This window comes from Denticeps clupeoides, chromosome 9 (assembly GCF_900700375.1).
Source record: "Denticeps clupeoides chromosome 9, fDenClu1.1, whole genome shotgun sequence".
Taxonomy (NCBI): Eukaryota; Metazoa; Chordata; class Actinopteri; order Clupeiformes; family Denticipitidae; genus Denticeps; species Denticeps clupeoides.
Window position 1 is genome coordinate 12,767,809 of NC_041715.1, and position 14,049 is coordinate 12,781,857.

Genomic DNA, 14,049 nt, shown 5'->3' on the forward strand with positions numbered 1-14,049 from the left:
CGGCTTCATGGGAGACTATTACCAAACATGATGACGACGCTGACACAGTCTATACTACACATGCCCAATTGCAATGATGCTATTGTGTGCACTGTCCAGCTATGAATGACTTGCAAAAAGCAAATATCTACAGAAACACTTTATCCAGTTAATAATTGTTTGATCATCGGGTGCTGTCATTGGTATAATGGGGGCTCATGGACAGAGATGAAATGCTTTGTGAAATGTGATGAACAGTGTATGGAGTGCCCTCAGCTGTATTCAACTGGAACTACAAATAATAATGTAGTCCTGAGGGCTCATGGGTAATTCATGGAATCATGCAATCTGGCTTCAGGTGTCACTTACATTTACAGATATTTCTGGCAGATGCATTTATCCAAGACCATAGGGGTTTGTCAACAGGAACTGAAGAACAAGCTGCATACATCGCAAGCATGTATGGTGTTCCAGTTTAGTCACCAATACAGGATGCTGAATTTCTGATTGTGTTTCATGAAAAAGTCTTGGGCCAGTGAGGAAATGACCACTGCTTTTGATCTGACAAACAGGGTGTTTAGGGTGTTAAAGAGGGTAAACCTGCAAATGTTGCCATGTATTAGGTGGTATGACAGAACAGCGTTTATGGGATTTGGATTGAATGCCAAATCATGTTTCATCAATAAAATAAAATCAAAATCATTTGTTACTTAAAAAAAATCAAGCTGACGTCACTTAATGTGTATGACTTGAAGTATTGCAAAGGAAATGGGGCAGCCTAAATCAAACGAATCATGTGGAACCAATGTCCATTATTCAACTCAATAAATCATTATTTTTTTAGTCAAGGAGTACTGAACTTAAACAAATAAATGAAAATTAAGTCTGGTTGATGAGGTTTTAGAACAGTTTCCGCTCCTCCACTGTTGCGCTCCTTCTTCAACTGCTGCCTCAAAAAAAAGTGTGAAGTAAATAGATTATACATACATAGGTATTTATGTTATTGGTGCTTTTTATGTCATTGTTAAGATCATAGTCACTTTTTGGTTCATTTTCATATCGTACACAAATGTGTGGAGTCCTTTTTTAAATATATATATTTCAAATAGCTAATCTTATGACAATAAATACGCATGTTTTGACAATAACAAGTCACGCGTAATCAACCTTTTCCGACCAAAAATAAAAGAGTCGAGCCAGCCAGGAGTCGAACCTAGAATCTTCTGATCCGTAGTCAGACGCGTTATCCATTGCGCCACTGGCCCACGTGACGGCCGTCCGCCACAGTCCGTATTGTAGCTCTTCATCACGCACTCGTGTTTAATTCAAGAACTTTTCAGGCCAAGTCCTTCGCTGGTGAAGTCTGGCTGTTTTCCAGCGTGCAAATAAAACCTTCCGGTACCGCGGACCTCTGATGTGAGAAAAAAGAAAATGTCGGCTGGAGAATGCGGGCATCGATCCCGCTACCTCTCGCATGCTAAGCGAGCGCTCTACCATTTGAGCTAATTCCCCTCCGCACGAGCCCGTGTCTTCTCCGGTCAAAGAGCGGAGTCTACAACGCTGTCGCGAAGTGGCGTGGGAACGTATAAAACCTCGGGTTACGTTGGCAGACTTTCAGACGACCACCGAAATAAAAGTGTTTCAGACCGTTTTCACAAGATGTTAACAATATATTGTATTAACACGAAGCGACATGACTCCAAATGAGCATTTATATACAATACAGGCTTATTTACATGTCCATTTACGTTGGTAGATTCTCACTGAAGGCATCAAAACTATGAATGAACACATGTGGAGTTATGTACTTAACAAAAAAAGGTGAAATACCTGAAAACATGTTTTATAATCTAGTTTCTTCAAAATAGCCGCCCTTTGCTCTGATTACTGCTTTGCACACTCTTGGCATTCTCTCGATGAGCTGATTAGTGTATTTTTGCAGAGGTGGTTGTCCTTCTAGAAGGCTCTCCTCTGTCTAAAGAGGACTTCTGGAGCTCTGACAGAGTGACCATCAGGTTCTTGGTCACCTCCTTGACTAAGTCCCTTCATCCCTGATCGCTCAGTTTAGGTGGTCGGCCAGCTCATGAAGTGGTTGGTGGTTTTTGAACTTCTTCCACTTAAGGATAATTGAGGCCACTGTACTCATCGGGACCTTTAAAACAGCAGAACTTTTCTGTAACTTTCCCCAGATTCCTCAGATCCAGACAATCCTGTCTCAGAGGTCTACAGACAATTCCTTTGACTTCATGCTTGGTTTCTGCTCTGACATGACCTGTCCACTGTGGGACCTTAAATAGACAGATGTGTGCCATTCCAACTGTTTTCATTACATCCCATTCCCAAATGATCAGGGTAAACAAGATGATCCTGAGCCAAATTTTGAGCTTCATGGCAAAGACTGTGAATAACCAATTTTGGTTTGTTTTGTGTAGAATTCTGACCAAAAAATGTATATTTTAATCCATTTTGGCTGTAACATAACAAAATGAGGAAAATGTGATGCGCTGTGAATACTTTCCATAATGCACTGTGTGTACAATGCTTGTAATTGCAAGGTCTAGGCAGGACTAGTAAATTTCATGCCTTGTCAAATTACCACTCATTTGCACTCCCCTCAATGATTGCCCCTTTTATTTATTTATTTTTTCATCTGTGAAGCAAAACATATGTCTTCATAAATATTACACTTCAAGCTCAGAAAACCCAAGAAATCATGAAAACAAGAAACTTTGTGGAGTGGAACAAACCTTTAAAGATAAAAAAAAATGCATTCTTTATGATGAATGAATAATTCATCATGTAGACCTAGTAAAATGAAATTAATTAATCTAATAATATATTATATTACCACACAAGACATCTACCAGTAAGACATATTAATCTATTAAGCATAACTTAAGGTGGAAATTCTGCAATTAAACATGAACAAATTCTTTTTGATTCCTCCCATTACGTTGGAAGTTCTTTGGTTCACCCCAAGCAGATTTATTTGTCCATAGTAGGGGTCTAATGGTACAGGTACCCCACAATAGAGTCCATACTTCATTTTTTTGATCATGGTTTTAATTTGTTCTCAGTACATGTTTTATGCTGGTTATTTTCTTGTGGTTTATTAGAAGTGATAAGTCTGTTCAAAAGCATTTTTGAAAGGCAGCTGTCATTTTTTACTGCGGTTTGTAATTGATATGAAATGCACCTTTAAGATGTGTTATGTGGTGCTGGGGCGTATAACTTGTATATAACATATATATTTTACTTATACTTTTGAACAGAACAGTAACAGTAAGGAACATGTGACCTCTAAATTATTTTATGTCTGAACATATAGAGTCATTAAACTGGACGTATTAAGGTTGATAAACCGGAAGTTTTATAAGTGGCGAGTAATCCCAGCATCTGCGTGAGAATGTTTCTTTTTCCCCCTCCGGTTTGCCTCCTTTTCTCCGCGTCACTTCCAGCTCAGCTTCAAAATTAATTGCAATACCGACATCCCACAGACCAAACGGTTTGGTATTTTACAGAGTACTGTTGCAACCCTAGTCCATAGGTGGTCCATACGTGCAGTCCATCTGTGGAATATAAGGGAAAATGTTGAGAATTGTTCAAAACAATATTAATATTTGCCTTACTATACAACCATTACATTCTATCTTATTTAATGGAAGAAGTTGTGTTTACTAAGACTTCTAAACTCAGATTTACATTGTGGAATGTTAGACATGTTTTCAGGGCTGTAAACCATAGTCAAATATTATTTCATTGTAAAATGATACTCCAAATCAGCTATATAGGACTTTCAGTCCAAGATTTATTTGGAGTGCTCTAAGCTCAAAGACATCCCTGCAAGTAATTTTGATTTTGTGGAAATTCATTAGAAAATAGAAAATGGGGGTTATTCTCCATACCATTTGATCAAATGTTTCTTCCATGAGACTGGCCATCTCGTATACATCGGGCACATTCATGGAATCCTGCAGTCTGTCATCACTATGGGATCAATGTAGTCACCAGATCACATTAATTATACAAAAACAAAGAAATATGGGTTTACATGTAAAACTAAAGAAAAACAAGTCACTTATTATTGGACATGATGATGTAACACTGGGTGACTCAAGCTAAACGAGAAAGCATCTGGAATTTGCATCTGGAATGCTACTGATGTTCGAAAGCCAAGAATCTGGCTGTGTAGCTGTGGGAATTGTGTGTGTCTGGGAAGCTTACACAGTCACAGGAATGATCAGGGTCTCAAGGTAACCACTTGAATGTCCCTTTGCGTCCATGGGCTGGGACTGTCCAGGATCTGCAGGACACATACTGTATCAACATATATGCAACTCAAAGATTTAAGATATGACATAAATGGAAGCTAGATATATATGCAGGTAGGACTTGGACTGCCCTTCGTGTCCAAAACGTCATGGTGTAACGTCCTAGCCACAACTTTCACAAACTATTTTAGACATGCAAAAAATCCCTCAGGATATTTATGATACATTTCTGTGGAGATGGTGACCCATAACTTTACCTTCCACCGGTTTACTGTAGTAGCGCCCAAACGCCTGGTCTTTTGGGATATTGGGGTACAGATAAAGTAGAGGGTTGAATGGGACGTTATCTGTAGTCATAACCCTGTAGTTGCGTAGCATGTCAGGAAATGGAATGGCCGTCAACTCTTTTTTGGTGTATGGCTCTACTGAATGTACTTTGGGCCCATCTACATACAAAACAGCAAACACACAACATTAGAAACAATACTGCACACTTATGGCTTTATGGATAAGTTTGAATTAACCCACTAAATGGCAGTTGGCTTCTCTACCTGCTCAAATATACAACATGCTCAATGCACTGAGTCCATCATCAAAGCTTTAGAAATGTTTGTGGTTGTTTCTCTTAGCCTTTAATGGATAGACTGTCAATGTAATGGTTAATTTTTCTCTACACAAACCTAAGAGAGTGTGCTCCACCCATGTGAAAGTGATGGCTCCATCTCGGATGCTTTCGCTGAAGCGCAGCAGAAAGGTACCTTGAGTTTTATCCTTTAGCATAGCCTTTTCTCGCTCTTTATTCAAAAAGCCAATGATGAACCTGTACAGTACACATAAAAATAAACTGCAATTTTTTCCAAATCAAGGAAGATATTCCAAATAGAGCATCTCACGGTACGAATATCTGTGCTGGATTTTTTTTCAAGCGTTTGCTTGAAATTAATAATCTTTTTACATTAATTGATTAGCTACAGGACTAAACCTTGATATGAATTTTGTGCAGATCTTGAACGGACATTTGTTGTAAAATGCTTTAAAGACATTTAAAGATTACTTGTGTAATATAGCAGTTTAATGAAATACAGTGAATGGTTCAGGCATATAATACAACCTGAGAGATTATGTTCATATGCACTCTGACAGCGATTCTAACGCTTTTATCCGCTATCGTATGCCTAAACAGTACTCCTAGTTGGAAGCAAACCAGTAACGATTAATCAAATCTAATAAGATTTACCTAATCACATGCATAATACAAAGATTTCCCCCGAACTGTTACCACTATTAAAGCTCTATTTCATTTTGCTCCCTTATCACACATTATCTTACCCATCATTCCACAGATTCAGCAGATGTTTTTTGATAATGTCCAAAATTCCTTCAATCCAGTGCCAGAAAGAGAAGCCTTTGTCACCTGTCTACTTGAGCAACAAAAAAAGAGTAACGTCTACACCAACCAACCAATTCTTATTTCCATATACAATAATACAATATGATTATTGTATATGATAATGTGAAAATGATTATTCCTGAATAAAATCCCACCTTACAAAATTTAGTCCACAGGATTTGAGTATCTGGATTCCCACCAGCTTCCCGGCCTGAGTGGTCAGAGAGATTATTGCACACAATTAATCATTCATAGCAGTTGTCGTCAGATTTAAGGCCAGGAGGACTACTGCCCTCTGCAGCTAACTGTATCCATAATTCAAAAGTTTAACACTTTCATGACCTGAGAGTGAAGTGTCTGAAGAAAAATTTGTACAAATCTGATCCTGTTTTTTCATCGTTTGTGTGTCATTATGCTTTCAGCAAGTAGTGTTCTCACCCATCAGCTTATCAGCCAGCATACTGAGCTGATCACTGTTCAGGCCACGCTTAGTGATCGATGAGAACTGCCAGCTGAGAACCTCTGACAGCTGCCCCCAGGTAGCAGTCGGTAGGTTCAAGAAAAATGAAAGGTTCTGTTGCAGGGAGACAGACAGGAACCATCAAGGGATGTTCAGAGAGCAGAAAAGCACAGCTTTACCAGTCAGTTAAAATACCTTGGGCTCATGGCTCAGCATGTTGTACCACAGAACGGAAGCCCAAGCACTGGGCAGTTGGGTCAAGGCGGAGATAACCACAATAGGGAGAGAGGTCACCTGGGAATGGAGACGTGAGGGTGGGTAGAAAGACCAAAGCAGGTCTAATCAAACCTGTGCAGTGTGTTTTGTGCACAGCTGAATCACGGCAGAAATGAGCAAGATCTTTACCTCTAGATCGATCATGCTGTGTTCCGGCAGAGAAAGCTGCGTTTCAAAGCAGACACAGTGCAGTTCCTCAGTCACAATGAGGGGCCCCTGGGGTGAAAGGAAGAGATGAATCTCCACGCGCGGGATGGCAAACTGACCTGAACTGCATGCAGAGGAACAGAGGAACATCCTACCTCGTTTGTTCGGCCAGACATTTTCAACTCTTTGAGTTGCTGCAGACAAATAAGCGTGTTGTGTTATAAGAAGCGTCTGGAGTGGCCAAATTGTAAAAATGACTTGAATGAACAAGATCCTTATTTTACCAAATGTCGGAATTCTGCGGACAAGCTCGTGTTGGAGTCTTCCATGTTCATGATCTTCGTATTTGTTCCCAAGAGGTTGAATCTGCGAAACCTTGAAAGAAAAGAAGAAAGGCACATGTGCTTACACAGAGAACATAGAGACCAGAAAAGGAACAAAAAATATACATGTAATACATACCCTTTCACAGTTCTGCATTCAGTAACATCCCTAAAAATGATAAGAAAGGGTTACCTAATGAGGTGGCCACTAGAGAGTGATTTGCACTCTTGGATTAGCTGCAGAGAAATTTCAACTTACTTGTCAAATGAAACTTTGACTTTAAGATGGCAGTTGAATTCTGGAAGGACGATCAGTAACCTGGACGTTCATTGAAAACCCCAAAAAAAAGACATTGAACATTGTACCATAAATACCAACATGGTAACAGGTGAGATGTAGGCACAGAGAGGGCTGACCTGAGTTTAGCTGTGAACTGCACCCCAGTCTTGATGATCAGGGGCCTCTGTGGGTGTGTAGGCATGCATGGCTGCCGCTCCACCACCAGGGAGCTGAGAGGAACAGCTTAAGATCAACTTGCTGATGTGTTTGTCTGTGTCTACATGTATTGCCTACATCAACTGTCAATAAGACATTATGACAAAATCCAGTCTCACTTGACAATGAGGTTCTTAAACAGTGAGAGTGCCCGCTCCTCCAATGTGTTTTTTCCTTGACTGATGGGGTCATTCTCATATGTGAACTTCAGCACCAGCTCCTGAAGTTTCTTCAGCTGCTGCCTCACCAGTTTCAGGTTTTCTGCAACTGCTGTGAACCTGCACAATAAAACAGCTATTGCATGGGCTTAAGATATCCTGACATTTATTTATTTCAATATAATAGCATGTGGTGTTTTTGAGAAGCTCTGGACCTTCAAGCTACGAATGTTAAAAAAAATATGTGCATTATGTGCATTTCCCCAGATATAATTATGTTCCCTTTCAGTTGATTCATTCGGTACACCACAAGAAGTATGAGCATAACCAAGCCTCTGTGTGTCCAGTTGAAGACACATTTAATCACCCCTATAGGGGTGATTAAATGGTAGTAGCCTAGTGGGTAACATACTCGCCTATGAACCAGAAGACCCGGGTTCGAATCCCACTTACTACCATTGTATCCCTGAGCAAGACACTTAACCCTAAATTGCTCCAGGGAGACTGTCCCTGTAACTACTGATTGTAAGTCGCTCTGGATAAGGGCGTCTGATAAATGCTGTAAATGTAAATGTAAATGTAAATGTAAATAGGCAGGAGATGGGGCAAAACGGGGAGGGGCCACGCCCCCAACATAACCATCCATTTCCCCACAGTTCTTACACTCTTCACCTCGCTAACCGTTTTGGATATTAAAAATTTGGATGCTCCAAAAGGTTTGACAGACAACAGCCTCTCTTGTTGATTTTGGCCAAACGTCCGCTGATGCTCCCACGGTTAAAGGGAAGTCCGCTGTTCGTCCCTGTTCTCAAGGCTGTGCTCAAGCAGGACCCGCTCGAATTGGACTTCAACGAGCTTGAGTCTTTGGACGAGGAAGACCTGCAGGCCACCCATGGTGCTGCAAGGGTTCATCAGGACAATCCTTCATCACTCTGTTTTTTGGAGAAGCTGCTAAGCTGGAGGTGGAGTGGCCTTCCCCCCCACTTCCACAAAAGCTGACAGCTGACAACTGGATTTATCTGTCTCAGGTGAGCGAGCATTGATTTCGGTCACCCTGCTGCAGACCTAGCAGGTGACGAGCATGGCTGACCTGGGCAGTGAGAGCGCCATCACCCCACTCGTCAAGGAGGTCAGAATTGCTTCAGACTATATTCTCCCATCTCTCCACAGCGGCCGGGCTTGGACCAGGCATGGCTGCTACAGTATTGCCTAGACGGTCGACTGGTGTGCATGCTCACTGTCACCCTGGGTAGAGTGGACCGTCGCGCGAAGTTACGGCCTGCAGCTTTGGACACGCCCACCGCAATTTGCTGGGGTGATTCGGCAGTGTGGGGATTCTCAGTCGAAATTACAAACAGGCCATGCAGCGGCTAGTACAGCCTTTATTTTGACAGATCTCTCACTTCCCCGTACTCTATGTGTCCCTGTGCTCCGTACTCAGGCTTTTCGCTCATGTGAGCAGCTGTTTGTCAGATGACCAGTCTGTCAAAGCAGCTTCTGTCACACACATATTTTTGGATGTGGTTCGGTGGCTACTGCAGCGCTTCCCCTGGTTCGTTTCCGCTGGGTGGGGTATATATGTCCCAAACATATTGTGTTGTACCGAGTGAATTGAGTTAAAAGGGAACATCAGATTATGCATATAACCCCTGTTCCCTGAGGAAGAGGAACAAGGTATAATACTACATTGCCCCGCCCTGGTGCAGCTTAGCTCGGCAGCAGGTGGTTTTATTACATCGTTCCCTCTCTCACCTGGAGACCGCTAGGAGCACTGTGAGAATCACGTTCTTTGATTTCTCCAGTGTTTTCAACACCATTCTACCCACAATCCTGAGGGACAAGCTGGAGTACACAGGAGTGGACCATCATCTCGCCACATGGATCCTGGACTACCTCGCTAACCGACCACAGTATGTGAGAACTCAGGACTGTGTGTCAGACACGGTTATCTGCAGTTTGGGGGTCCCGCAGGGACAATCTTCACAATCTACACTGCAGACTTCTCACACAACTCCACTAACTGCTTCCTACAGAAGTTCTCTGCAATAGTCGGCCTCATCACTGATGGGGACGACAGGGAGTACATAGAACTGACACGGGACTTTGTGGACTGGTGCCAGCAGAACTACCTCCAGATCAACACTGGAAAAACCAAAGAGCTGGTGGTAGAGTTCCACAGGCACAAACATCCTCCACTGCAACCACTGGACATCCAGGGTATGGACATTGAGGCACAAGTACCTTCATCTGAACAATAAACTTGACTGGACTCATATCTCAAATGCTCTCTACAAAAAGGGCAGAGCAGGCTGTACCTGCTGCGGAGGCTCAGGTCTTTTGGAGTACAGGGGCCACTCCTGAAGACTTTTTATGACTCTGTAGTGGCATCAGCCATCTTTCACGGTGTGGTCTGCTGGGGTAGCAGCATCTCTGCTGGGGACAGGAAGAGGCTGAACAGGCTGATTCGGAGGGCCAGTTCTGTTCTAGGATGCCCTCTGGACCCAGTGGAGGTGGTGAGTGACAGGAGAATGGTGGCTAATCTGTCATCCCTGTTGGACAACATCTCCCACCCCATGCAGGAAACTCTGACAGCACTGAGCAGCTCCTTCAGTGGCAGGCTATTGCTGTCAGGCTCTATAACAAATTTTGCACTTTACCCATTTTACCCATTACTCTACCCATTGCACATGTGTAGATCTCAATTGTACATTTGTAGATATATACATATACATATTTATTTTTTGCTGCTATTTACCTGTTTTTGTTGCTATTACTTCTGTTTCTATCCACTTTCTGCCATAACAAATGCAATTTCCAACTTGTGGGACTAATAAAGGTTGATCTTATCTTATCTTATTGGGGGGCAATGCCTCTCCCCTTGTTGCCCCATCTCCTTCCTATAGGCATGATTAAAGGTGTCTTCAGCTGGGCACGCAGAGGCGTGGTTATCCCCACATTTCTTGTGTTGTACATCTTCCTCAGGGAACAGTGGTTGAATACGTAACCTGATGTTTTTACTCCTTGGACACGTGATTGGCTGTAGATTCTTCCTCTCTCTTATTAAGAGGGAGTGTTTGAGTATTCAGGGTGGTAGTGACCTAGTGGGTAAGACACTCGCCTATGAGCAAGACACTTAACCCTGAGTGTCTCCAGGAGGACTGTCCCTGTAACTACTGATTGTAAGTCAATCTGGATAGGGGCGTCTGAAAAAGGCCATAACTGTAAGTGAAAGTAGTTGCAGCAGCACCCCCTGCAGCTCACCAGGTCTGCAGCTGGTCCAGGCAGGTATTGGGTGGGCCACCAATACATGCAAGTTGCTGTCGTCGTTTCCACTCAGGAAGCTCCTTCACAATCAGAATCATCTTAATCTGTTCCATCAGATTCAGAGCGTCAGCCATCTGCCTTATCACAAGCTGCACAACAAGCAGAGCCCATAATTAGTACCTTACACACAGACTTGCAAAACTCAAAAACCACAAAGTGACGTCCTTCTCTGTTTGTGCGTTACCTCTCGCTTCATGTTCAGCCTGAGGAACAGCTCTCTAATCATCATCTCCTCTTTCTTCAACTCTTGTGTCGTGGCACCATTTATGTCATTTTCTTCAGGGTAAATGCAATAAAACAACAGGTTAAATCTGTCAGGAAAATCACTAATGTAATTGTTCATATATTAAAACAATTTAAACCTACAAGAGAATGTTTATACACTAGAGTGTAAAATATATGTAATATGTTTACAGATTTCCTAAATATAATTAGAATATATATAATATAACTATAATAAAATGTAAAAACAAAACTTTATGAACTTGAAATGCAAAACATTTCTGTTCAACATTTAAAAAGAAACTGTTGGGCTATAGATGCATGGGCTATAGATGGGCTACTCACCTCAGGTAGAGCATAGGTGGTCCTTAAAGGTCTACTATTATTGACATTGCACTGGTTACTGTTACACTTACCTCTGCTCTGTTGGGTCTTCCTCTTGAAATCATGTTCATCTTGTAGATCCTCTAGAAGTTTAATGTCATGCTCTGAATCCTGATAAAAAGTTCACATTAAAAAAAAAAATTAAATCACCCGAGTGCTTTAACATGACTTTTGCACCTTGCAAACATTGTGGTGCTTCACCTGCACCATCTTCCTTAGCTTGGTCACTTCGATGTCCAGCTCTTTTTGCTGGTTGTTTTTCTGTGATGAGCCTGCATTCTCCTGATGGACAAGTGCACAAAGGACAATTAAGTTACAGAGCACACACTAACGAAAAGGAAAAAATCATTTGTGTGGCTGATTGCATTATTGTCAGACTGAAATCGGGGTTTGTCGCAGCAACCTGTATTTGGGATGTTGCTGTACTCAGGATCTTCAGCTCTTCTTTCAGTGCATTGCTGATTAGCATGGCCAAGTGCTCTGGATGCTCCAGAAAATTCTCCTGATGGTAGATATCTGTTTAGTGTGGCCTTCACATGAAATGGTCAATAATTACGATATAAAAATGTAGAAAATAATATTAGCTTGAAGTACTCTGTACCTGCAGGTTACGTTTAATCTTGCGGAAGTTGTGCTGCTGTAAAAAGTTGTTTTCCAGCACAAAGCGACTGTACTGATCATCAAGCTGCACAAGCAGGTCGTGGAAACGAACCGTCGCCAGAGAGACACAAGAAGCCACCGATTCCCTGAGGCAGATGAGGAGATGAAGATCCTCATCTGATATTGTCCACGTTTATTTCAAACCAAATTTCTGTAGGGCAAATGTCATCTGAAAAAAGCATGCGATCGTGCTAACCAGTCATGACTCTCGATCCACTGGCTGAGATACTGGCGGATCTCCATGGGAAAAGTGTCATCATAGAGCTGGTCAACTTGCTGGAGGTACTTGGACTCCAGCTGCTGCAGGCTCAGCCACTGGGCCATCTGAAAAAAAAAAAAAATTCTAAACCAAGGGCACAGATTTCCTTCTGGAACCGGTGGGGGCAGATGCAGCTGGTGCCGGATCCAGTTGCTGCAGCCTCATTTCGAAATTATTGGCGGGGACAGTTCAGTCTTCGCTGGGCGTTGGTGGATACACATCCCCACCGCCCATTCTAATTCCACAGCCTTGCTCTAAACAAAGCATGTTGGTGCCCTGGTAAAATAAAAAGCTGCATAATGCTGGTAGCTGGTTTCATCCGGTTGGGGCTGTTATGTACGGCAGGTAAACTGCGTAAAACTTTTCTAAAAACAATCACTTGCATCAGAAATACAATAAGCACCATGTTTTCTCAAAGCCCACGACTATATAATTAATCTGAAATCTCAGGGTAATGTTCAGCAATATTTCTTTTTTTTTATGCTTTGTTTGTCATTTTCAATTTTTCAACAACAAACAAATAACAGCTGTTGACCAATATCCACCCACCGTTCAGCAATATTTCTACTGACCAGATAATAAAATGCATGCATTTTACAAGAGCCATAAGCAAAATAACATTAATGAAACGTTTATATATATACAGACCCTTTTGTACATAAAATGCAGGTCAAAGTTCTTTATTTAAATTCTAAAAAGCAGCACAAAGCTACAGAACATTAACATTATGTTGAATCAAAATGAAGCAAAGCAATGAAAATAGGAAGAAAAGCTAAATGAATTACGTGAGAATTAGTTAACGTTTAAAAAAGAATCTTTGCGCATATGTCACAGCTGGTAGTCTCTTGATTGGGTATTTTATTCGACTCACCTTACAGAATTGTCACAAAAATACAGAGAAGCCCGAGGTGTCCCTGTTCTTCACGCGCTCTATTCCGACGCTCGATCCATATTCCGACGCATTTTCCAAGCGCCCAGCTGATCGACCCCGCCCCTCGAAGTGCGGACCAATCGAGAACGCAAGCACCGCCCCACGGCGGCGACGAGCCAATCAGTGTCCTGAACCCGCCGAGAGAGCCCGCCCCCTACCTCTCCTCGTATAAAAGCCCCTCCTCTCCTGCGCGGACCAGACCGAGAAGAAAGCAATACTGAAGGCAAATAGAAACTTAAAATGCATACGTGTTTTCGCGAATGTTTGGCACCTATGACTCGTGTTCGCACCTATAATCAACAACACCACGCTGCAGGCCCGCGGTTCTGTTTACGTACGTTACGTACATATCAGCATCTCCTCCTGCATAGAGTGGCTTAACAAACACGCAAGGCAGGCAGCAAGCGTGTAAAATTCGCTGTCCGGGTGGCCAGACCTGGAGGGTGGGTCGTGGCTGCGTCGTTGGGTGGGGGGCAGCACGTGTTCGTGAAAAGCGAGTAAACCACGCGGTTTCCAAGAAAGCGAAAGTGTGAGACTCTGGCGCTGCTGGGAAACCGAGAAACGAAAGTTGGCCCGATTCCACTTCAACCCGCGTCTTATTAAATGGGGGAGAATCTATTCCGTCTGCAGTCCACACGGAATGGACCCTGGTCCGGTGTAGTGCAGAGCCGACAAATGACTTCACTAATCATTAAATCAGTACAGAACCCCATAGGGGTCACATAGTAGGAAAAAAATATTTAGGTATAAGTGGTAGAAACAGCGACAA

At 42.4% G+C, this 14,049-nt stretch overlaps 1 protein-coding gene and 2 non-coding genes across 3 annotated transcripts; all 3 read right to left on the reverse strand.

The window, feature by feature from the left end:
- Window positions 1–1,171: 1,171 nt before the first annotated feature.
- On the reverse strand, window positions 1,172–1,244 carry trnar-acg (transfer RNA arginine (anticodon ACG)). Its single transcript has one exon. It is a non-coding gene; the product is annotated as a tRNA-Arg (tRNA).
- Window positions 1,245–1,418: 174 nt separating this feature from the next.
- Window positions 1,419–1,491, reverse strand: trnaa-agc (transfer RNA alanine (anticodon AGC)). The gene has a single exon. It is a non-coding gene; the product is annotated as a tRNA-Ala (tRNA).
- Window positions 1,492–2,595: 1,104 nt separating this feature from the next.
- On the reverse strand, window positions 2,596–13,328 carry stat1b (signal transducer and activator of transcription 1b). Its single transcript, XM_028990483.1, has 24 exons — window positions 13,221–13,328; window positions 12,287–12,414; window positions 12,032–12,176; window positions 11,834–11,932; window positions 11,632–11,712; window positions 11,463–11,541; window positions 11,009–11,100; window positions 10,762–10,913; window positions 7,462–7,620; window positions 7,264–7,356; window positions 7,106–7,165; window positions 6,986–7,015; window positions 6,808–6,898; window positions 6,679–6,717; window positions 6,506–6,592; window positions 6,296–6,394; window positions 6,079–6,214; window positions 5,796–5,851; window positions 5,580–5,668; window positions 4,931–5,070; window positions 4,508–4,696; window positions 4,204–4,282; window positions 3,885–3,966; window positions 2,596–3,548 (listed from the first exon to the last, which is right to left on the reverse strand). Exons 2-24 carry the CDS (start codon window positions 12,412–12,414, stop codon window positions 3,516–3,518), a joined length of 2,238 nt encoding a protein of 745 aa, XP_028846316.1. The 5' UTR covers window positions 13,221–13,328; the 3' UTR covers window positions 2,596–3,515.
- Between the last annotated feature and the right edge of the window lie 721 nt (window positions 13,329–14,049).